The sequence below is a fragment of the Anas acuta genome, chromosome 4, assembly GCF_963932015.1.
Source record: "Anas acuta chromosome 4, bAnaAcu1.1, whole genome shotgun sequence".
Classification (NCBI taxonomy): domain Eukaryota; kingdom Metazoa; phylum Chordata; class Aves; order Anseriformes; family Anatidae; genus Anas; species Anas acuta.
Window position 1 is genome coordinate 69,932,897 of NC_088982.1, and position 24,932 is coordinate 69,957,828.

A 24,932-nucleotide genomic window follows, 5' to 3' on the forward strand; every position below is an offset into this window, starting at 1 on the left:
TAGAGAACCACAAGGAGGAAAAGATGACCCTTTATTCTAAGAGAACATCAAACGTGGCTTACTTGTCATAGGTCACTCTGTCCTGGAAAGAATCCGCTGGAATCCAATTTGAGCCCTTGATGAAAATGGGTCGGCCATTGATTCTGAAGTAGAAACTCAGACCTGGTGACCCAGGAATAGGCTCCTGAACAAGTTCCACTGTCCGAAAATAGGCCTGTGAAGACATGAAACCTAGGTTTAAAGCAGACAAAAATAAAATAAATCAAGAAAACCATGAGAAAAGTGATTCAACTGAATAATAACAACTAAGAATTTATCAAGAAGTCAAAAGACATGGTCCTGTCTCTAAATTCCTGCTTGCAACGCACTGTGGCAGGGCTAGAAAGAATCCTTCTGATAAACCTATTCACTTCTGAAAGTTACTACCCTATTAAGAGAAGTAGGGGGCTGGAGACAGAAAGAGCGTGTGTGCATGTATTTGTGTGTATGTGTGAGAGAGATGCGTGTTTGCTTCCTGCAAAATTCAGTCAAAATTCCAGCTGGGGACCCCTGAGAGGAATACAGCGGTTGCACTAGATCAGACACACCGTTTAATCTGCAATTTTCTCTTTACGGAAGAAAACTGCAGGAGCTCAGCTGCAGGTCTTGTCCCTGAACATCATAATTCAGGTTCATGCAATAAAAGCAAGATCATCTTCTTTTGTTGCTCTGAAAAGCTTTTAAAAGGTATGGCAATTAAACAGAAAAAGATATGCAAATACAAACGCTGGCTTGGAAGCAAAGGCCTCTCTGGCCATCACAGCCATATATTTGAACAGCATGCTCAGCTACAAGGTTTCAGAGAGACCAGTTCAGCTAAACCACCAGTAGCTCCGTGTAAGGTATTAAAGGTCATTCCAGATAAAAGCACATCCTTTACAGCTGCCCTTTCAGCCTAACATCTGGGATTGTGCACTGCAGACAGTGGAAAAATAAAAATTGTTCCTTCTTCCTGCAAGCACAAGGAAAGTTCTCAAGAAATCATTTCTGGGACTTTATTTCAGCCCAAGTGATGGTGCTGCTCTGCTGGGTGTGCCTATTGCCCTGACATACAGATAACACTGCAGTCACAAGCCAACATTTAGTGGACTGCAGTAATAGCTTGCATTGAACCCTTACTTGCAGAGGTGTCTTCCCTACCTGCCATGGGGCTGGTGCAGAGCACCTGCTGTGCTGGGGTCCTGCACAGCTGAAAAGACTCACAGAATACATCTCTTTCAGGAAGACTTTAAGAGTTCTTCTTCTCCCACACCCTTCTTGCACTTCAACTTACCTAGACCAAAAAGAAAACACTCTTCCCCTCTGGTACCTGTTGCTCATTGCCACAGGGAGAAAGCTGGGAAATTAAACGAAGTGAAGGAAAGCAAATAGCAAATTTCAGCCAGCACACGCTAAGCAACAAGCCTGGGTCATCAGGGCAGGAACCCGAGTGTTTTTTTTTCCTAGGCTACCCCTGAGCTAGCAACCACTTCTTCCTCAAATGACTATTTGCTATACCTTTTCAAAAGGTCAGCTGGCAGAGCACAGGCTGTTCTGTCTCTGCCATAAGCTCCAGTTGAGACAAGTATCTGTCAGTACACTGGGCTAAAATTAACCTAGTTAAGTGCAACTGATACACCTATCTTTAAGACAAAACATAATTATTTGTTTCACACACCGAACAACTCTGCAATTCAACAAGGGAGTGACTAATCCCACCATGTGACTATCGAGTTTGCAGCTTACCAAAAATCATGCGGATAGACAGAAAATTATTTCCAGTGGCAGGAAAGAAACAACAACAACAAAAAAAATGTGTTTTTTTTTTTTTTCCTTCCTCTTTGGTGCTTCTTAGTCAACAATAATTAATTAACCCCCGGACAGATGCAATGCAAACTACAAGCACGAGTGAAAACCACAGATCTCTTACCTCAAACTGAACACCTCCGCATCATGGCAGTGACCAAAAGCCAGAAACTTAAATGGAACAAAAGAAGGGGAGGACTTGCCCAAGTCCTGCAGTGTTCTACAGAGCTGCCCTACAGAAAAGCTACAAAATCAGACCACTGAGGGGACACTTCTGACTACCTGACCAATATTTCTGTGCACGTAGAAAAAGCATAGAGTGTGTCCTGACTTATTTCTACTGTGTTCCTGTTGCATACCAGCTCAGCTAAACACAGACCAGCACAGCGAACTGAGCTCTAGGACAGAAATTTTGCACCTATTCCTACAATTTTGCATATTTATTTTAACATGAGAAGTTGAATTAAAATAATAATCATCATCATGCAACTCTCACATTTCCCCTAACTACTGAACACTACAAAAGAAAAACTACATAATGAGTACTGCATTAGCTAAAATCTCTGACCTTCTTCCAGCGAATTAAATTTCTTGTGGAAAAAACTCCTTAGCCTCCAGTGCATCTTTTTTTGTGGCACAAAATGAAATGGGATTTAGAGCTGGGGCTCCCAACGTATTTGGGATGTCCTCTTAATGGATGTCATCACACAGGCTGGGATTGCCTCAGAGTACATTTGTAATGGAACATTTATATTACTACCAGAAATAATGTGATACTGTTTTACTCATGCTCAAGTGGAACTCAAGCAACGGGCCAAACCAGAGGCAATTTGAGAGGCTGAAAGACCCAGCCAGGACCACCCGGACAGCACGAGCACGGGGAAAAGCTCCTCAATCCCATCTCACATTGCCAGAACTCAGTGCCTTTGTGCTCTCCTTGCTCCCCAGAGACCCACCTGGTAACACAGCACCTCTTCCTGCTGCAGCCTCCTTCTGCCAGGTGGAATAAAAGAAGGACAGAGGGAGTGGAGTAGGATCTGCCATGCTTGAGCATGCACCTTTCTGGCTGGCTACTGAGACCACAGCAACTCTGCAATCTGGGTGACGTATTTTGATCCCCAAGGACTGAATGTTTCTCCTAGCCTCGGAGCATGCAAGATAAGCTTTCTAGCCACCAAAGACCATGCCATCAGCTGGTTCTCTGCACCATTAAGAGACGGACACCCATCTTTTTAAGTCACATACAGAAGCTTTGTACCCGAGTGAGTGGCCTGTAGATCACACTTGGCACTCTCAGATTTAGCAACAGGAAAAGTAACAGGGATGAAGATGCCCAGAGCTGTAATAAGATCAGAGAATGCCTCAGTGATCTAATAAATTAGCAAGCAGCATGAAGGCAGTATGAAAACTACCAAGTCAAATTAAAAGACTTCTGGAAGTCGTGTTAAAGGCCTGAGGGAGATAAGGGTGTAGAGGGAAGGAAGGAACCATGGCTGAAGGTTAAGATCCAAGTTCTGAAAATAGCATCATGAAATAAAAAACTCTGATCGCAGTGTAGTAGAAAAAGGCATACAGAAAGAAGGAGAAACTGAATCCAAAAGCAAATAAATGCCTCAAGAGGCAACGAGAGAGGTAATAAGTTGCTTTTCTTCTTGCTGTGCCTACATCAAGGAAATGACCAACAGCAAACAGAACTGGAACTCTCTCAAGAAAACCCGTTTTATATTAAGGTAATTTCTGGCTATGACTTTGTCTCACATTATTCTGAGAAACAAACTCCAAACCAAAGTATTCAAATGGAAAACCAAAACAAAAACCAACCTCGTCCTGGGTGTTGGCTTCATTCTATTTTGGTTTTCTGCTACTCCCAACGACAGTAAGTAGGTACTTCCTCAGCCAGAGATTCCCGGCAAAGCTGGCTAAAGCCTTAGAGATCTCCACGAGTACAAACTTGGAGGCTTCCCAGAAGTTTTCCCAAGGGATTTGCTAATGTTTTGAGGTTACTCTAACATCAGAAACCAGACAGCAGTTCCTGCTAAGGATAGCTCCATCTGACATAAGACTTCACGCTGTGCGTTCTTGCACACACAGCTCTCGCTCGTTAGCGTTCGCCTGTCCAAAGGTATGCGGATACTCAGAACTCATCCAGAGACATCCCCCTTGAGAAACACTGCATCCCCATTATTTGCCTTTTTAAAAAGAGAAGGGAAAAAACATATCTCACTAGAACACAGCACTAGGTCACCGACAGTAATCTCACAAGAACATTCAGGAATCTCTATCCCTGCTTAGTATCTCCTAAACTACTTCAAGTTCTTATTAAGCTATCTAAACGTTGCTAGTCCTGCTGACACGAGAGCAAACTGAGCTGGAAAATGAAAAAAAATGCTTATGGAGCCATTTTCCACTCGTATAGCTTGCAGCAGGGAAGTGTCAGAAACCAAGACAGAGCTTCACAGAACACACGAAGGATGACCAGACTTTGCACTATAAACACTTCACAGGCTGCTTAATTTATAATGCACGCTGTGTGGTGCATTTGCCTTTTTCTTACCTCTTTCCCTTTAAGGAGAAAAAAAAGAAGAGGCTTTTGAGTATCTTTTGTAGACGATGACGTCCTTATGGTCATATGCCCCAGGGCTCTGTGAAATACCCTGATGCAATTACCCCAGTGGAATCAATTCATCTCCCTATCACTGTACAGGTTTCACAGAGTAACAATGTCATTTTCCTTTCTATGGGCTTTTTAGCCATCTTTCCTACAACCTGTTTCCCCAAGCACAATGCAGTGTGTTAATTTTGAAATAATTGAAAAAACTACACTAAATAATCTCACCATTAATAGCAAAGAACTACTATGAGGACTTCATAATCAAAGTAGCCCCGTAAGGACTATGACTCCAGAAGCTGCTGCATTTTGTAAGATTTTTTACATGAACAAATGTTACAGTGAATAGCTTTAGGTGCCTGGTGACCAGCTTAGCTTTTAGTGAAACAATGCATCAGAACCACCTAATAAATGCATATGTTTATGTCATTGTTTCCACGTGTTGATGGCATAAGGGACCCAGTTTAATTTATGTGATTTTTTTCTCAATAGATGGCTGCAAAATACTTCTTCTAGGCTTCTTAGTAACAACAATCAGGTAATTACGCAGCCAGTGTGTTGCAGGAACCTTTATGCAAATACCCCTGAATATTACTTTTGTGGTCATATTTAAAATGTTGTCTCTTCTACAACCTGAAGCACATCTATCACATTCTAATAAATGAATGTACATTAGCTTTTTAAGAATATATTTATTCTGCAAATTAAAATAATTAAAAAAAAAAAAAAAAAAAACAAGAAAAATCTTGGTAACAAACCTTCCTCTTCACATCATCTATAGAACTCTAAAAGGGCTTTTCTATGCATGACACAACAATATCACGGTGAAACATCATGTTTAAAAGAGCCTTTTTCAGAGGTAGAGAACATAAGTAAACATCTTTTGTTTTCCGAGGTCTCCAACTAACCGAGGCATTTTCCAGCCTGAATAAAAGTGAAGGCACCCATACTGGATAATGCTACCAGAAAAGAGGTAAACATAAACTGTGACATTAAAAAGCTCTTGTTTCTCATTACTGCTTCCATATGTATATTAAAATCCAGTAAAATAATTTAAAGCTATAGATACACGATATGCAGAGCAGATGTTCCAACAGAGAAATGCCAGCTAGAACCAAGCTGAGGGGCTCACCTTTGAAAATTTCTCAATCTTGTATCCTGCCTCCATGATGAAAGTTGTTGTCACGTTATATCCAGTTTGTTTCCCATGTCCATTCGGCCACCAAGCTTCCACTGTGGAACTCTTGAATATAGAAGAAGAAAAGTCAAAAAGTTGCATATGACTTGGAGGCATAACAGGCACCTGGGGGCACAGCTGCCTTTGAGTGAATTACTACAAGCCTCATGAGTTTATGTGCCTCAGCTGAGCCATGGTAACTGGGATCCCTCCAGCTGCAGCACTCAGGTGAAAAGAATTCAACGTGTGATCTCTACGACTCAAATCCAGGCTATCACTTCACCCTGAGTCCACAACGGGCCATGAGAACAAACATGCACACACACATCTAGCCACTACCCTTCTGCTGAGGTATGCTGACAGAAAGTTCCTCCAAAACTCAAACGTTAAATCTCAGGAGTAGACACTGCTCACTAGCCTCTGTATTTTACCTCTCCTCCAACTGGCCCTTTTACTCATTGTATGTAACATCTGATACACCGAAGTGACGCCTTTCAGTTGTGACCATGGTAATATGTGACCAGGCTGTTTCATTTATGTCAAGCTTTTAAGTCAAATTAAAAGTTTCGTTCCCTTTTCAGTGCTTTCTGTTTTTTCTCTGTGCTTCCTGATCACTTCAATGGTACTCCATGATTTTCACAAACACAAAAAACTACTTCTAAGCTGACAGAACGATTTAATTTTCTCATTTTTCTAGCCACTGAGGGTAGTATTTATGTAAAGAATTTCCTACACTTCTCTCTATTTTCATTCCAGTAGCCTATTTCTGCTGCTCAGTCCTACTGCCAACATTTCCCAGTTGAATGCACAACACAAAAATAGTGGAAAGAAAGCAATAATGCATGCAACCTAACAATGGAGGGATCAGCACTGAATAGAGTCATGAAAGGAGTGCCTCAATCCTTTCGAATAAAACGAGGCCAGAGAGCAGCCCAACAATATGTTTTGCTGTAGCCACGCTTGGACGTAATCATTAACGTTATCTCCCAACATTTCAGCTTCCTCCATCTGGAGTTACAGGGAGGCAGAAGGAAGCACACAATCAGCAGCGAGGGCGCGTTTGCAGCAGCCGAGCATTGGCCACAAGTGATGTCACCCCCACGCTCACCGTTAGCTGATAAGCAAAACGCTGGCATGTCAGCAGCGTGGCATGCTGCAGGGAGACCCGCTCCGCCTCTCAGCTGATAGGCACCGCTCGAGCATCTGCCGGCTTTGCAAGGCGATCTGCAATGAACTCTCAGCACATTTCTGGCGAGGTCTCGCTATTTAACATGCGCCACATGGGGCTGCTGCACAGAGCAGGAGCTCCGTTAGGCACACCAATACGTAAGGAACACATTGCAGGGCTTCTTGTAAAATCAGCTGCCGTGAATTCAGGCAGCAAAGCCCTTTGTGTACAAAGAATAATAAGACGCTGCTGCCTCCGCTCTGAAGGATATGCTTCCTCACAAACTTGCCCTTGTCCCCCTACTTACAGATTTCTTCTGAAGCTGGGGACAGGGTGGTTAAATAAATCAAAATCAGTTTTGCAGTTTCATATTGCAGTGCCTGCTTAATGTAATCCCTGGAAAGGCTAGTGATCGTTTGAAATAAAATTGGGTATTTGTAATTGCTCGTGTAACTTGCACATCTGATGACAACAGTAACAAAAATCATATGTTTGCATGTCTTTATGCTTTCACGTCAAAATAAAACAAAGTCATCAGTATGCAAGTCACCAAGCATGCATTTTAAAACACGAATATCCTGCTCGTCTTTAACACGCTCCTTCTCCACTCACACAACTGACAAGAGAACTTGAGAATACACACGTAACACGTTCAAACTGGGGAAACAAATGCAGAGTTACACAGCAAAAGAGAAAATTACTAAAGGCCAGCATAACATACAGAGGTCACCGGAGAGCCTCAGATGTTATTACCTGCCAAGACAGTCCCAGATTCTCACTCACCCCTAAACCTAACTGAACTAACAACCCTTTCTTTACTGAAAGGGTTGTTAGGCACTGGAACGGGCTGCCCAGGGAGGTGGTGGAGTCACCATCCCTGGAAGTCTTCAAAAGACGTTTAGATGTAGAGCTTAGGGATATGGTTTAGTGGGGACTGTTAGTGTTAGGTTAGAGGTTGGACTCGATGATCTTGAGGTCTCTTCCAACCTAGAAATTCTGTGATTCTGTGATTCTAACCGTGCCCTGGGGCAGTGAAGCTGATTGCAGCTCCCTTAGGCTGCTTGGCTCCAATGGAGCAGGCTCAGCTGCTCTCAGGCTCAGCTCTGCACTGTCAGCTCCACCAGGGCCTCGCTTTCTGAGCAGGAAGGTGAAGTTCATGCTGCTTATCACTGCACTGGGCTCACTGGCTAATTCAAGGCACCCACCTATTTGTTAGCACAAACAGCTAACTCTTTTTCTTCACCATTTCTCAAGCCTAGGCATCTTTTCTTAATTATACGTATAAAACTCAGCACAGTTTCTAAGAAAACGCAAACAAAAACTCCAGAAGTGACCTAAGTGTTGGCGAATTAAGCCTTCCACCGGATCACTTCTCAGCACTCTCTGAAGGTGAACAGACCAATTCCTCCCTTTTCCATCACTGGGGCAGTCTACCAAATTCATTGTTTTTCAGTTGAACTATTTCCTCATTAAAGCATCCTTTACCTCTGAAATTCCTTCCGGGCTTTGTCTACCTAACGGACTAAAAGCCAATGTAAGAAGTACTACTCAACAAAATGTCAGTATTTCAAAATTACTGCAGTATTTTCTAGTCCCAATCAACCCGGTGAACAACAGCATAGGAGACAAGACACCTATTGATGGAAAAGTGAAGTGACACATGGTATCCAAAAGTTATCTGCTTTAGCAGCTTTTATTTACAGCGGCCAGTGATGATGTGATCTTTGTAATAAGGGATAAATTCCCTTATCCCTTTGTAATAAGGGAAAGGCTTCACTATCTCTTTTAACACTGAACTACGTAGCTCCACAGAAATCAGTTTTAATAAAGAATCCTGTCCTATTCTCCAAGGGGTACAGAACTGTTGTTAAAGTCAGGAACAAACAGAGAAAGGGGAGGTGGGCCCGTAGCTGATATGGAGGCAGAAGGACCCACTGGAAACAGGGCGAAACAGTTTGCATTTGGTTAGTGCTCCACACAAACCTCCTCACCTTGTTGATGTTTACAAGCAGCACAATGCTGCCTTCTCCAGGTTGAAGCTTCACATTGTACGTTTGCTGTGTTTGCAGCTTGGGAATGTTCACAGTCACCAGACCTGCAATTGGCTTGGAGCTGACTACATCAAAGATGGACTCGATTTCAAGACTCCACTGCTGGGTGCTCTTTACTAAGAGAAAGGGGAGAAGAAATGGGAATGCAGGAATTGCGTTCATACACCTACTAGTAAACGTGATCACCCATCAAAGAAACAATTTAACTACCTCAGATTAAATGTAACAAGTTTTGGGCCGTGTTTGAGCCAGACCTACAGGGTTAATCTTGCTTAGTGCATTTGGTATGTGTTTACATTTCCTGACTTCAAGAGGAACTATGCTATGTGATTTTTCTTTTATACCTCACTTTTTTTTTTCCATTCCAAAGCCATCCAGGGCTTTTTCAGAGTCCTGCAGAAAAGTCAGAGCACGGCACTAGTCACTCTTGATTATTAGGAAGGGTTTTTTTCCCACCAACTCCCACAGACATTATATTTGCCTTTCGTCAGCACTCATATGAACATGGTACTCTTTGGGAAAGATCGTAATCACAGGGCAGTACAATCACTTTTGTCTATGAAACAAAAACAGTATTAACAGAAAACGAGCCCAATTCATCCCAGAGTCACTGCACAATATGAGTGGAGTTATGCTGGGGATGAATCGGGCCCATTGTGTCTAGACTTGATGGGCTGCACCATTATGCCCCTTTTGCCACCAAAATGCGATGGAGGAAACACGTTAATGACTTGCCTGAGACATCCCCACAGCTACCCTCGAGTCCTCCCCTTTACAGAACAACTTCCTGATAAGGCAAGACAGGGTCAAGGGTACTCAGGACTGATGTTTCCATTTCCCACTAACTTCAGCAATTAAGTTATCTATCTAGAAGCACAGCCTGGGTAATCCTGTAATTCATATGCTTTCTGTTTGGATAGATGCTCATCTGTAACAAGGAAAACTAGAACTAAGACACATTTTGTACACATAAGCTGCTCACCACTTACTTTCTCTTTTCACGTGTATATTCTAGCTCTCCTTCCAAGACAAAAAGAGAGCTCCCTCCAAAACCAAGTATTACATTCAGTCCTGGTCTGGTTTCACTACTCTTATAGAATTAAGAGCACCAAAGGGCTTTGCAAGTTTATATTACTCACAGCATTATCCAGGTAAGATCAATTTTCAGAAGTGTTAATGGGGTTGAAAAAAACAACCTACACGAAGGGTCAGTCATTACAGAGCATTTTCCCTCCCCTCCATGGGCATAAATCAATTCCAGCCCACTCCTTAACCGCATGACCTGTGGGCCTAGGCACAGAAACCAAGAACAATTCATCTTTCACAGACTCAGTGGTCAAAAAGCTGATGTCACCAAATCTGATGAGCAATGTAAGCGCATATGTAGTTTAAATTCAAGTCGTTCATTTACCCTTTATTTTTCAAATGTCATTATGTTTGAATACTAAACAGCTCCGGCTCTGGTTCCAAAGCACAAGCACTCTCTGCTGAATGAAAGAGGTTTGCTCTCTCTGCTCATCCAGAGACTAAGACTTTACCTACCAGAAGGTGGAGTTGTGGGAATGTGGGAGGGACTAGAAAAGATTTTTACTTTAACTAAATTTTAGAGAGCAGAGTCTGTGCTGGGGCTTTCCATGGAAATTCCAGTCACGTTAATTCTAGCTAAGACCTGCAGCTATTTCAGGAAGCTTTAAAAGCATCCAGGGAGTGACGTCTTCCTATTTTATTCATACACAGCAACTCTATTCCCAAGGGCTGAAATTCAACCCAGTGCAGAGGACTCACGTGCTAGCCTTTACTCTACTGAAGACTGGGCTCAACAGGCAGAGAAAGAAAGCACGCGGGTGGTCTACAAAGGCACATATTACCTTTTACAGAAAGTTTCAACAGGAAAATTAACTGGTTTTGCTCAGCTGCAATGATCTTCTAGACAAAGGAGAGGAGAATCAAAGACCATGTCAAGGGAAGAAACCGGTTAGGTAAGCTAGGTAGCAGGAATGCAGAAGGTTGTCCTCTCAAATTGCAGCCTTGACAAATTATCCTTGCATAGCATAGCTGCTCTTCTGTCTCAGACTTCGTGTTGTGTCCCGAAAATGTGGTGCTCTTGAAACTCTGCTTACCCTGCAGCTGCCTTCCAGACACAGAACTAAATTCCCAGAGCAGTTTTACCTTTGTTTTAAACGGAGGTCCGACAAAAGTGAGAATTATTTATTGGTAGTCTTGGTAAAAATATGTGTCAACAAAAAAACTTTTTCTGAAACAAGAGAACAGGAGCTGACCTCAGTTGTATTTCATATTTCCATATATATGCATTTCATATTTTCATTCGGTGATCTTCAAGCAAAAAAAGATTCTGAGTTCTAACATTTTAATTGCTATTGTTTGTAGTGAAGTACTGTTTCAAGACCAAAACCTGTGTGCTGTGGTAAGCAGTACACACAAAGTCACCTTTCCTAAACGGACAGTTAATGTAGCTTAACAACACAACGGTTTGTATTCCAAAGGTAAAACAATAAAGGATAGTAACGTGACTTACCAAAGAAAGGAGTTAAAGAAAAGTAGATCAGGTGATAATAGTTATAGGCCTCAATCCTAACATCTTTCCAGATTCCTTGAGTGGGAAAAGAAGGGCCCCAGTCCCAACCAAATGAACACTGCTCCTGGAACACAAAGCGGTTATGTTACAATTGCCTACTTTTCACACAGAAATTGATGCTGTGCCAGAAATAAAAATGATTTGCTATCTAGACATGAAATACTGCCATGCACTGGAAGAATTTTTCCAATTTCCATCAGCCCAGAATAGCCTACAATATCTTTTCCCTTACTTCTTGAACAAAACTCTGCTGCCACTACTTTATATAACGATACAAATTTGTATTAAAATATCCAAGTGTATTAAAACTTAATATTAGGGAGAGCAAAACAGCACCTGCTCCAACATTAAAAAAGATTAAAAAAAAAAAAAAAGCCAGAAGGTTACATTCAATTCAGATTCTGAATTATCTTAGTTTGTAAGGCCAGTATTTAATTTTATACCTAAAAGACAAAGTAAGCTGAAAGCTGATGGTTACAAATGTTAAAGAGAAGTACTGTAAAATAATGACATCAAATTAAACATTGTGGGCATATCTAAAATATTTTACCCCGTTTTTTTGTTTTAACACCATAGATTAGTACAAGGAAAGAGATGCACATGTCTGGTGCAATTGTGTAGTTCAGTCTCGTTCACTGTTTCTCCCTTTTTATGACTCTTTCATACAAAAACAAAGGGAACAAAAATACAGTTGAGGAATATCTTTGTTCTGGTTCTAACATCAGAAAAACTGTCAGAATTATAAAATGCTGCTCAGGCAGAGAAGTGCTGCTTTCCATTTAGCTGTTTTCAAACCTGGACAGACCTCTAGTTAACAAATCCCTTGAAGACATCTATTCAGCTGCCCTCCAAGCTTCACACACAGCCCCAGCCCCCAAAGCAAATACAATAGATCTCCTTAAAGTCTTGCACAGTGACCTACAGTTCTAAATTTAGAGACTAATAACTTACAGCCGAGGCATACTAATTTTGGCAAACCACATTGCACAAGCCTGGCCTATCCCTTGCATCGCTGGAGTCAGCCAGCCTGCCTATCAAGTTGCAAAAGAGCCTTCCAGGAAGCAAGCACTGCACCTATTTCAAGTGCAAAAACAGGGACAATACATTCTTAGAAAACAGATCAGATAGAAAGTCATTTTCCCTTTATAAAAGAAAAACAAATGAATCACTGACAGATTGTCAGATTTCACTAATAATATTGCAGAGACTATCAGAAGTAATATCATAAGAACAATACACTCGTATCACTGATGTTCATTACCAGTTTGTGTTTCGACACAAATTCCTATTAAGATTTAGATACATTTATTGCACGTAACACTGAACCTCAAACGCGTGTACAGCTCTCCATTATTGTATGATGAGAAGCAGCCAGCTTACTTTAGCAATGTCCTAGTGCATTTGTTTACTTTTAAATGTGACATTGCTGCTGTTTTTGCCACGTACTTGGATCTAAAAAATTTTCTGGAGAAGTCTGAAGCAAGTTTCGAAGCACAGTCAAGCAACTCCTTTGAGAAAATGAACTAAGGTACTCACAAATTTAAAGGTATATTTCAGTAAAACATAAAATCATTCCTGGCCATTTTTGCTCTATAAATAAGACTACAGCTGTTCAAGTGCCTTCTTCTCTTTAAGTTTCTCCCTGCTCTGATGTCTAAGAAACACAATGGAGACAGCGCATGGACTCAGAAGAATTAATTAACTTTGTAAAATGTAATAAAAACAAAAGCAGCATCAAGTAGTGATTAAGGCAACATCTTATACTGATGGATGCTCCCAGGGCAACGTGAAATCTACCTTCCTTTCCCTTAATGTGTTTTAGAGCAAATTACACCTAGGTATAGATAAACAAGATTCACCTTGTTTTCTTGAGAAGCCTCTACAGGACTTTCTTAAAAAGATGTAAGTTTATTAACAAGAAAGGCATTTAACTGGAGACAAACAAGAAAAATAAATTTAGAAAAAACAACAGCAATTCCAAAGAAATTCACCTAGCCACTTTCCAGCTGCTGCAAAGGTATCAGAAATACATGAGATGCTACACAAACGACAGTTTACACAGAGGAAGTTTTAGCAGCAACGATACCATGTCTTAACTCTGAGTTTAATTCTTTGTGTATTACGTTGCTGGCTTCACTGAATACGTACATTCTGAAGTCACACTTCACAACACCATAATAAGATGAGAACGGGTCCTCTGTTAGGTTAGGTAACACTTCTCAGGACCTGCCAGAGCTTCCCGGTATAAATAGCACAGTACACGAGCAACAGCAAACACTCACAAAGCTGCCTGGCTGAGATTTTTACAGCTCTGGCAATATAAACTGGTATTTGTAATAGTGAACTCTATTGTCAGCACACACTGCTAAACCCACCCAGTGGATCAAAATGTAATGATCACACATTTCCCAGTGCTAGCCTGCTCTCTTAGCAGCCAATCTCCTTGCACTCCTCAAAAAAGCCAGCTTTTCAAACATTCTTATCAGCTAGATATGTTCAGCCTGGCCTTTACATGCCTCTTGTATTATCATCCTGCAGGTTTCTTGGGGATGCAGAAGAAGGGAAACACAATGAAAAATATGCCCTCCTAATAAAATGACATTGCAGGTCTCAGAATACATCTGTAAGGACAGTCCGTGGTGCATTCCTATTTTTGAGCCTGAAGCCAGAGTCAGAAGATTCTGCCCCTACCTTTCTGATGAAATTGGCATGGCACTCTCCTTTCTGCACAGGTGGAGGGCACGCCGGGGGGATGCTGTATGCTGTGTGACATCTGCTCTGCTCTGCAGCGTATGAAATTGCTGATAAGAAACGGACTTCAACAAAATTGACCTCCTTGATCACGCTGGTAATATCAAAGCTCTAGGTCAAGAAAACAAAACAAAATCATTACAGCACTGACATTTATTTACGAGACTTATAATCACTGTCACATTGGGGCTTTAATACCATACATATATTATTCAAAAGCAATTTGAACTGAAGCCTCAACAGGGTCTGGTTTTGAAGGAACAGAAAATTAAGGTTATTTCTTAAGCTGGAAAACAAAATACACAGTAATATTCTAGATAGAAGGAGGTCTTCCTGGGCAAACCACTTTGCCCATACTGAGCCCCCACTGCTGGCGGCAGCGGTCTGCTTGCACACAGAACTGCTTGAAGGAGGAGGATGGCAAGGGAATCTTTACCTTCCTTCCTCGCTCAGAGCTCATCTACATGCTTAGAAAAGGCACTTTGTTCCAACTCAGAAAGCTGGTCTATACAGGAGCCCTTCCAACTCACGCTGTGCTGCCAGCTTCTCTACCACAAAGCACTGAGCTGCCTTCTGCATGAATGCAGCAAGGCTGTATTTCATGCTACTTCCACTCCCATGCCTAAAATGTAGAGATACACATTCACGTCTGCACCACACAAAGCATTTGGGGGCTTCCCCATTGGCTCACAAAACCCCCAGTGTGGCTGGACAGGAGGATAAACATCTAAGTTTCAGAATTGTCTTGTTCTATCACGACAATAGGGTCCCAACGCCTAAAAACTGTTTCTTCTTCAGAGCGTTCATTTGTGACAAGCCAAATCTTGGCAACTTTTTCCACCTTGTGAGCAGCCCAGCTAGCATCACTCACATATATTCTACAGCATTCAGCAGAAAATTGCAAAGGAAACAGCATCCCCTTACACAGCCTTCATAGAGACTTTCCTGCAGACATAGTTATCGTGGAACATTGTGAACAAAGCAGAAGTCTGGGTCACAGCAGTTCTCGACTCAATCTAATACAGTTCACCCTGGTTTTACCCTGAAAGCTATTTCATGAACTGTTACAATCTGAGACAGAATGAAGTTGCAGAAATAAGAGCAAACTAATAGCACTTCCCAATTCTACGGAGCCTGCTACCAGTAATCCCTTAAATACTCTCCAAATATTAAATAATTACAATTTCATAACAGCCCTATGAAATTTCTTATTTCACAGATGGCAAAACTAAGTCACAGAGAAACTGAGTAATTTGTCCCAGATCACACAGACCCAGGAGGCAAAATCTAGTTCTCATGTCTCAGTCCAGTACCTCTGCAATAAAACCTGCCAGAATGGTAAACGCTGAAATATGAAGACACAGGATTTACTTTTCAACTCTATGACTCCACTGATATTCTTTTAACTTTTCCTTTTTTGGATTCCTTTAAGAAAAAGGCAAGTACCCAGAATAATTTTACACTTTAAAACTACAGAATTAGTTTTAATGTCTTTGCCACTCTCCAGATCATTCTATGATGAGTAGTCTCATCCTGACATAGTCTTACATCTTTGGACTCAGCCTATGTTATCAAAAGCCCAGTATCAAAAATCAAAAACAATATAACAAATGATACGGAAACACTTGTAGGGGCTTTGCACCATGTGCATCTTAATTTCAGTATTCAAATGTAAACCATTCTAATACCAATTAGTAAGCAGATTTACAGCTAATATAACCAATTTAAGCTTACGTTTTCTTGGAACTGTGACAGGTCCCAAGAAGCAAGACTTATATTATTAGCTGAACTGATCCTTGATCCTCTTCCATGGGTTCACTTGTTCAGAACAAGACACACTTACCTCTAGTTCTGACCCTGTTGCTACTGAAAAGGGAAGTACGACTTCTCTTTCCAACACTTATCTGATTCCCTGTGCAGCCCTCAGGTCAACACTTTCTGGGTCCAAGCACCTCGCTTCATGTGTACTTGAAAAATGAAAGTGTTCAGCACAAAAGGGCTTTGAATGAAAAACAGAAGCACTTTCAGAACTGAGCACATTACTTACGTATCTGTTGAACATGTTATCTGTTGTCCCAAGAGTGACATTGTTGATCAAGATGTGTGCTACTGTATCTACTCCTTCAAAAACCAAATTAATTCTCTGCCACTTTCTACAAACGACAACATACACATACAAATACACATACAAAACTGTTAGAATACCTACAGTTAACAGCAGACAGAAAACACATAATTTTAAAATGTACATTTCCGCTACTGTTGGCGGCAATTGTCTCAACTATATCCAAAAATGTTTGACTCTATGTGTGGCTACTTTTATATCTTTAGTCAAATTAAGATGACAGCTGAAGTGTCTCAAGTCTGCAGCACAGCATGTTCGCACAGCCACAAAGTATCAGATGGGCTAGCTTCCAATTAGCCTAAGTATTATTCTTCCTCAGTCAGCAATTCATAAGTAATTTTTAACAATGGAGAAAAAAAAAAGTGAAAAAGCAACTCCTGCAGCATCCTTTAGCAGCAGCTTTGCAGCTGTACGTTATTGCATAATTTATTAGATACAGAAGTAGCATGTAGATTTTGAGCTGACGGATTAACCAGCAATTCTGCATGACAGATACTGTAAAACTATTTTAGACATATCCTTATTGCATACCTGGTGTCAAAAGGAGTTTTGAACGTCCTGCTGTAAGTCCAGTTATCCAGAGAGATCCACCTGTACATCACATCATTAAATCTGTAATATGGATCCTAATAACAGACCAAAAATAAAGAAAATGACGTGACTCATTTACTAATAGTGTTACCACATGAATATTCATTAGAAGAGCTCTTCTTAATTCGGACACCCTGCAAATGCAAAACTCACCTAGTTCTGGTATTTCTTTTTACCTTTGAAATAACATGTAAAGCGAAGCTTTGGCAATATTTGGCTTTAACTATATAGGTCATATCCTGTTTGCTATAATCATTCATACTGAAAATAGAAGGTGCAGGATTTGTCTTTATATAAGAAATGACTGGCCTGGAAATTAAAAAAAAAATCAAAAAAAAAAAAATCAAGACAGCTTGTGACTTAATGAGAGGAACAGAAACATGATGACCGTAATAACGATGGAGAAAGATTAAAAGGATTTTAAAGAGGAAAAAAATAGCATTTTATGCCTCTGGGGACAGCTGTGAACAAATCTTACAGTTTAAAATAACAGCAAATACTCCAGCTGTTTCGTGTCAACCTGTGCTGATGCGGTAAGACTACGTGAAAATGGTTTGTTTAGAAGGAGGGAAAGAGCAAAAAGAAACATCGCAGTTTGGTTTATTGCATAAAATTAAATGACTACCTTTGGAGAACAATGCTGCATTTATACCGAATGTGTTCTTTCCCCTTTAGTCACACTGTTCAGGAAGAATAAAGGCACAGCTGGTACAAGCTACGTGCTCGGCCTGCCTGGCTTCACGCTGTGTTGTTATTACCTTGTGGCGGGTCACAGCGCTCCTCACCTCGGCTGAAGGGATCAGCTGCCACCCCGCTCCTCACACCAGGGCGAGGAGAGGAGATGTGCTCCGTGTATGGGGATCTGGGGCAGCCACCAACAGTTTATTTTTACTGAAACTCAATTTTTCTTCTCGTTTCAGGAGTCAGTATAAATACTGACACTTCTGGATTTGAATTCTTCTGAAAAACATTGCTTTATATCTCACACTTGTGATAGGGGCAGGCTCTGCAATACAGACACAAGCCTATTTATACAGCAGAGCAATATTACAAAAAAAATATGGAATTGCAGCATTTAAGTGTCTTTTCTCAGCAGCATAATCTCCTCTGAGTCCTGCAGCAATATAAATGCCAGTCCTTGAGCCCACAGAGAGGACAAGTCATAGCCTTGCCTCATGTTGTGTTCTATCAATCAAACCTCTTGCCACAATCTCTTACCAGTGTCAAGAAGCCTGGATGTTAAAGATGTCACAGAAGAAGGACCTGACATCTGGAGAACACAAAACTGTTCATCTAGCAGCAGACAGACACGTAGGACAGTTTCATCAGAGGCAGAAATTACATCATCAGATGGGCTCTTACAAAAGTGTACAAATCCTCTTAATGTTCGGGGAAAATGGACCACAACAAAGAAGGATGACTTCTCCAATAAACTCATGAGATTACTGGCATCTTCATTACTAAAACAAACTGGTTTTGAGTGCTGGCAGATGTATCTACACAAGTCAAGCCGGCTGGATTTATTTGAAATAGAATTTCCTCCCGCATTACATCAGCTCCTATTAAAATTCGAGGTTCATTTCAGAAAACCGGATGAAGAAAAAGACAAATTTAAGAGCCCTGTAAGGCACTGGCAGAACTGGAAGGATGGTAAGCAATAGACTGCACATGTATTAAACACACTTCACATTCATTAGCTCAACATGTTCCTGGAAGCAAGCCGTGACGGGGTGGAGCCAGCTCCGGCTATTTTTAGAGCCCACCGAACGTGACAGCCTTGCGTTTTCCTGCTCTTTGCAATTTTGGGAAAAACGCTCATCTGCTCAAGCTCCCTGCTTGCTCGTTCTCTACTCCCATCCTCAGCGCTGTATGCGAGCAGCAGACAGCCTGCCGAGATGAAGAACTGCTGAAGAGCAGCGAAAGGAAGCAATTTCCCCTGCAGGTAGCAGGACATGAAAAGCGCCGGCAGTATGAAACAGCCGAGGGTTTTGATGTAAGCTCCTCCTCGCAGTGACCTTAAGGGGATATGGAAAAGCCACGGTCATACGAGCCACGAACCTCTGAGCTTGGAAGGAAACGGAGGAGACAGACACACATCAAGGGAGGCTCAAAGCCTGCGTGTGTGGTGCCAGGCATGCAGGACCAGCTTTGGGGAGCATGGCACGAAGACCTGAAGGACACACCAGGTAGATCAGCTTGTCATAGAATGAAATGAAAGAACGGGAATAAAAAGGAGATTGTTCGGCGTGATCCTACCGTTATTATGATCCAGACTGAAACTGCCTTGCAAGCTCCTCTCACAAATCACTTCTGCTGACAGTTTACAACGTACGCCATTAAGAGAATCCTGCTGAAGTCACAGAATAGCCAAATAACTCCTTCAGGACATATTTAATGATTTTGCTGTTGCCAACTTCAGACTTGAAGCAGATCAGTTAGGATGCTTACCTACACCCCCCAAAGCCGCTAGCTGAGCCTAGCGGCAGTGAGGAATAACCTATGCTCATGGACCATCCATTTTGGAAGTCTGTCCCAAGGCCATTTGTTTGCAATACTTACTCTGCCAAAGCTGTTACTGAATGTCACCTTATGGCCAAGATGTGATACAGCTGAACACAGCCAAATATTATGGCAGAATCAAGCTACAAGACCAGTATTAGGATAATTGATACGATGCTAATAGCCATTTCTTAATATTCTCTGAACACTTTGCTGTACTTAAAAGGCTCAACTCTTACCTACTATAACTTCACAGGCATTTGAAGGAACTCCTGCTCATCCTAATTTTCACCAAGGTTTTGGGATGTTTCCACATATGCTCACACTGCTCATCAGAGTACGAACATTTCAACAAAAAATTATATTTGTATTAATGAACTATTTCATCAATGACTGCTGTTTAACCCGTTAGAACCGTATGGTAACAAACCCAGTTGTTACCTGGCATGATCTGAAAAATCTGGGCTATGAAAAAGTGCCAGAAAACACACAACACAGTATTTCATATAAACGTAGAAGCAGCTACAGAAAATACGCACTGCCTTACAGAACTGCAGAAATATCACTTGAGACATGCAAGCTTCTGTCCCTTCTAATATCTTTTACTACACAAGTAGGACTGAGACCACTGCAACCTTCTGTGTCAAGTGCACGCCCTGGTTGTACAATGGGGCACAAGCTGCACTGCTATCCAGCCCTTCTATTAGCATCACAGTTGCACACCCCTTATAATAGTTCTTTACAAATCAAAGTGACAGCTAATAAGACAAAACACCCTTTCTGTATGAATGCAAATGGCTGGCAGATGAGAAAATCCAGCTACAATAGCCATATTCATCACGAGTGAAACTTTATAGGAGTCACCTGCCAGCAGTAACGGCACCAATCAGCACTTGGGCAGTACATGCAGGAGGACTATTATTTCTAGCACAAAGATCTAATGCACGAGTTACCTGCTGATATATCTCGCTTATCAGAACCGTGCCTGAAAGAAAATACTACGCTGGCAGCACAGTTAAAAACTCAATCTTCCAATCTTTTTTCAGAGATCTGGGGATAGCAATAGATTTGCTGCAAATTGGTGAAATGTCTGCACTTAAGTTCAGAAGCTTTGCACTGGCTTCACTCAAGTGACTACTAGCCTTGTTTAAGTGCATTTCTCCTTTTTTTGTTTTAATTTTACATGCAAACGGTAATAAGAGCTACTGATTCTGAATGAAATCTTATTAAAACAATACAGCAAAACAATAGTACTTCAGTAGGAACCTTGGAAGCATCTTCTCCAAGAGCGTTTTCTAAGATACGTACATTTGGTGCTTTCAAAAAGATGGGTTCATCCAATGCAAATTTTATGAGCCAAAGAGCGCCGACATCTCTAGAAGGAATCCTAAGAGGATCCGGAGAGATGAGTAACAAACCCTCAGTGCCAGAGCTTTCTTTCAATTCAAATGTACAGCCTGCACAGCCGATTGACGTGAAGCTACAGACGTGCAACCAGCTACAGCGTCCCTGGGCAGAAACACTTTGCGCCTCAACCTAAATTCAAAACAAACCACATATTGGCAAGTAAGCTGCTTGCAGCCTACTCTTACAATCTAAACCACGCTTTGCAGGCTTAGAAAACAGCAGCTTCTTTTTGATGCCTTCCTCCCCATCATCTGTGGGGCACCCACCAGGCTCCTCTGCTGGTTGTAGGCCCTCCCAAGACTCATTTATTTTACCCTTGTGTTTTGGGTGCTCTCCCATGAAAAAATCCCAAGGCTAAGGATGCAAAGGATGCAGTGCTATTTGCCACGTGCAAACCACACAGGAGAACAGCAAACAGACTTCACTGGGCCCCTGAACATATGGGTCTTGCTGTGCAGAATTTAATTCCCACCAGTTTTGTTCTCCTGTTTTCTGAAGACCAATCTTCACTTTGATTACAAACAGAAAGATTTTGGATTGCTGTCCTAGTTACGATTTCAGTGGGACGAACAAAAGCTCTACACTCCATGGCAGGGAGCGAAAGGAGCAAATGGAAAAAAAAATAAATAGGATCAAAGCTTTTGTACTTGGACAACTGCAGTAAAACTCCTAATTCTACACTTGACACAACCCTAAAACGGTCTGATTTCTAGAGATGAAAACTCACTGATGAAACAGGGCAACCTGTCTCTAAAATTCTGGCTGTGTACATGCTTTTGTATAAATACAAAAATATGATTTTAGGCAGCTGCATTCAAAATGTTTGGCCGTAAGCATTTTCACCACAATGAAAAAAAAAAACTCTGGACGAACAACTGTGCTGTACTTTTTTTTGCAGCAGGAAGGTGACAAAGAATTGTGTCACCAGCTCACTCCAAACAACCCATGTTTGCTGCCAGTGAGGCAGGTCAGTCCCCTCGGCTCCCGGGCAGAACATGCTAATCCTAATGCCACCAACTGAGCACCAGCTTCCACACCACTGTGGTTTCACAGCTGGCCCTACCAGCATGTGCCCGGAGCAAGCCCATACTTGCACAGACGTAAACGTGTTGTAATCACCCACAAATAACCATCGTCGATTTAATTAGCCTCGTGCCCATCTTCCTATCCGCAAGAGGTGTGTGCTGCAGGCTGACTAAGCTCTCCTACCTGTGTGCAGACTCGGGATCCTGCCCAGGCACACCAGAGTTCACGATCATTTCCAAATACCACACTGCTGCTTGAAATGACTGAAATTACGAGTCGGTTTACAGCAGTGCAGCTAAATTAGCGATCCCATTTTCTCACTTCGTAAGAGCACTTAATGTGCGAGTAGTTAAATGTGAGTCTTTCATACCGTCATTAACTTGTGTGTGTGAGTCAGTGCGTTGGTCACAGTTTCTCCGGGATGATTATTCACACTTATTAGAGCAATGCCTCACAGCACAGCCAAACATCTGAGACATCCAGCTTATCTTATGCACTTTGCGTGGCATGAAGGGGCACAGCCCTCATCTCTGATCCTCCACGGATTCTCTACCGTTTCTTAAAACTTGCTTTGCAAAGCCGTTTTAATACCTTTCTGTTCACACCTAACTTTAGTTAGTGGAGGATGGTGATATCTCAAGGACCAGTTACAGAATAGAAAACGTTAAATTCATGCATCCAGAAAGTATTGATTAAATAAACACCGGGCAGGAAATGCAACACTGGGCCCTTAATATTAATATGATATATAGGTATGCCTGATACACTTGGACAGCAGGATGCTATTTTGGATTTTTTTAGTGTGGCGGCTTATTTATCACTTTTATAAACGATCCTGTTAGCTTCACCGTGTTCTGTGCCTCTTGTTTCACTTACAGCCTACATAAATCCTCGTAAAAAGGCACCTCAGCGCCGACCCCGGCTGAGCACCACGCTCCTTGAGGTGCTGAGGCGCGGTGTCAGGATGCCGGTACCAGGACAAACTTTGCTCCCGCCCTACAGCTCGTCCCAGAAAGAGACCGAGGCTCCGCACCCGGGCACCCCCGGCGGCTGCCCCCCGTACCTGGACGAGACCCCGGCGGTGCAGGGCGGTGTGGGCGCAGCCCGGCACCTCCGCCGGCAGCCGCAGCGAGCCGTTGCCGTTGCCCAGCCGCCAGCTGCCCCTCAGGCTGCGCACCTCGGGGCCGCCCCATGCCGCCGCCACCGCCAGCAGCAGCAACGAGAAGATGGCGGCGCCGCCCATGGCCGCTGAGGGTGGCGGTGGGGGAACGGGGACGGAGCGCGGCCGCCCGGCCACGTCGGCGCCAAGCCCGGGGCGGCGCCTCGGGCTCCTCCCGCCGGCCGTTAACGGGGCTGAGGGGAGGGAAGATGGCGCTGAGGTGGAGGGGTTGAGGGCTCTGCCCCTGCCGCCCTGACAGCGGGAGATGGGGCAGAGGGTTTGAGGCGGCCCCCGGTGCTGCCTCTTTTAACTCTGCCCTTTTTAACAGAAGGCTGGTGAAGGAGCGCGCTGGGTGCTGAGAGAGAAGCGCCAGGGCGGTAGCTGTGGGTTTTGTTTATAAAAGCCGAGCACAGTCATCCACAGCGGAGCAAAAGGGCAAGCTCCGCGGAAACAAGGCGGACACCCTCCTCAAACCGCACCACAGGCTTCCTGCAGGCCCTCGCTACCTCAGGCCCTTCCGTCACAGCCCAAAAACATAAATTAAAGCATGAGTGGAGGGAGTAAGAAGCACACAGTGCCACCGCTTCTCACTGCATTTCACCACCAGGACCTTGAGGTGCCATGTACCACCAGAAGTGTGCACTTTGCTGAGCTCTTCCCCCAGCTGAAGCTGTACTAAAAGCAGCTGTGCAGTCCCCTGCGTCTCGTGTTTACAGATACAGAAAAGTGAGCCCCTGCAATTGCCAGAATCACCAACCCCAGTGCTATCTGCTAGAAATAATGTCGTGGCACCACAAAACAACAACGAGTATCTATGAACCTTCATTATTAATTTCCCCCTAGGCCTGTTTAGCTGCGAGCAGGCTAGAAAGCACTTTTGCTTTTCTTTGGATGCAAATGATTTTATTCCCCTCACGCAGCTCAACACGAAATTTAAAGTGCTTCTTTCAGCCACTGCTCCACAGCCTTAGATTAATACTTGTGGTATTCTGGGTGTTTGTTATTGTTGTTTCTTAAAGCACAGCTGATTAAATGAAACTTCCAGAAATCTACTGCGTGAATAAGCCCAACATAGCCTGTGCATTTTTCATTTATACAATTTTTACTCCACTTCTGAGCAACATCAGACTCTAAGGCAGGTAGGTTACTTGTCTCACAATACACTCAAATGAGAAGGTGATATGTGCTTAAAAACAGAAAATCATGCAAAATGCTCTGAAGTCATAACATTACCATTAGGATCATAGCTTCCTGCTACTCTATGATTTTTTCCCCTCTTTAAAACAAAACAGTCAGGTCACTGTGCATCCAAAGCAAGCAAAACTACTAAACGTAGTTTATCACACGTAGTTTATCATACGTGTGATTCTGCACAGAAATGCAACCAACTAATATCATTCCAAAGAACCTCAACTAACTGTGGGGTTTTATCTCTATTCTGTTTTTCCATTTCTGGCCTTATGTTTCCTTATTGTCTGTAATTATGGACTGTAAAATTAGAGGAAGGAATACGTAAAGCACCTTGGGATGCCTGAGTTAATTACTTCAGCAACGCATATACACTTCATATTCCAAGTCACATAAGAATGAAGTATGAGTGACGCATGAAAACATGCTGCTGCTCCTGGCACACAGCATGGAGCACAAGAGTGAACTACAGACAAGAATAGGAATAACGAGGGTTTTGTTGGTTTGTTCATTTGTTTTAGCTGCTGGCTTTCACACAACTAATTTAGCACACCTTAAGAATCCACCCTAGATACGTCCTTCGAAGATTTAGAACATCCTCTTGGGCTGACAACCCTTCATTTCAATTTAAGAGAAAAATGCCAGCCCTTCCATACATCTCTTGTATAAAATATACAATATAACTATGGGTGTTTTTTTTTCAGAGCACAGTTCTAATAAATACTGGTCCAAGAAACAGCACCTGATTCTCATTTTATCACT

The 24,932-nt window shown here is 42.4% G+C and overlaps 1 protein-coding gene across 2 annotated transcripts in view; it reads right to left on the bottom strand.

Annotated features, from left to right (window-relative positions):
• MANBA (mannosidase beta) overlaps positions 1-23,151 on the bottom strand; it is a 43,785-nt gene extending 20,634 nt beyond the window's left edge. For both annotated transcript variants that reach the window (XR_011096453.1, XM_068681833.1), the window contains exons 1-8: positions 22,887-23,151; positions 16,832-16,926; positions 16,223-16,328; positions 14,116-14,286; positions 11,365-11,488; positions 8,769-8,944; positions 5,565-5,675; positions 63-214 (exon numbers count right to left, since the gene is read on the bottom strand). Coding sequence is in view for 1 of the 2 variants with exons in the window: in XM_068681833.1 (XP_068537934.1) it covers positions 63-214; positions 5,565-5,675; positions 8,769-8,944; positions 11,365-11,488; positions 14,116-14,286; positions 16,223-16,328; positions 16,832-16,926; positions 22,887-23,066 (1,115 nt within the window). In the remaining variant the exon portion in view is untranslated. The remainder of the gene's footprint in view (positions 1-62; positions 215-5,564; positions 5,676-8,768; positions 8,945-11,364; positions 11,489-14,115; positions 14,287-16,222; positions 16,329-16,831; positions 16,927-22,886) is intronic.
• Positions 23,152-24,932: the final 1,781 nt, after the last annotated feature.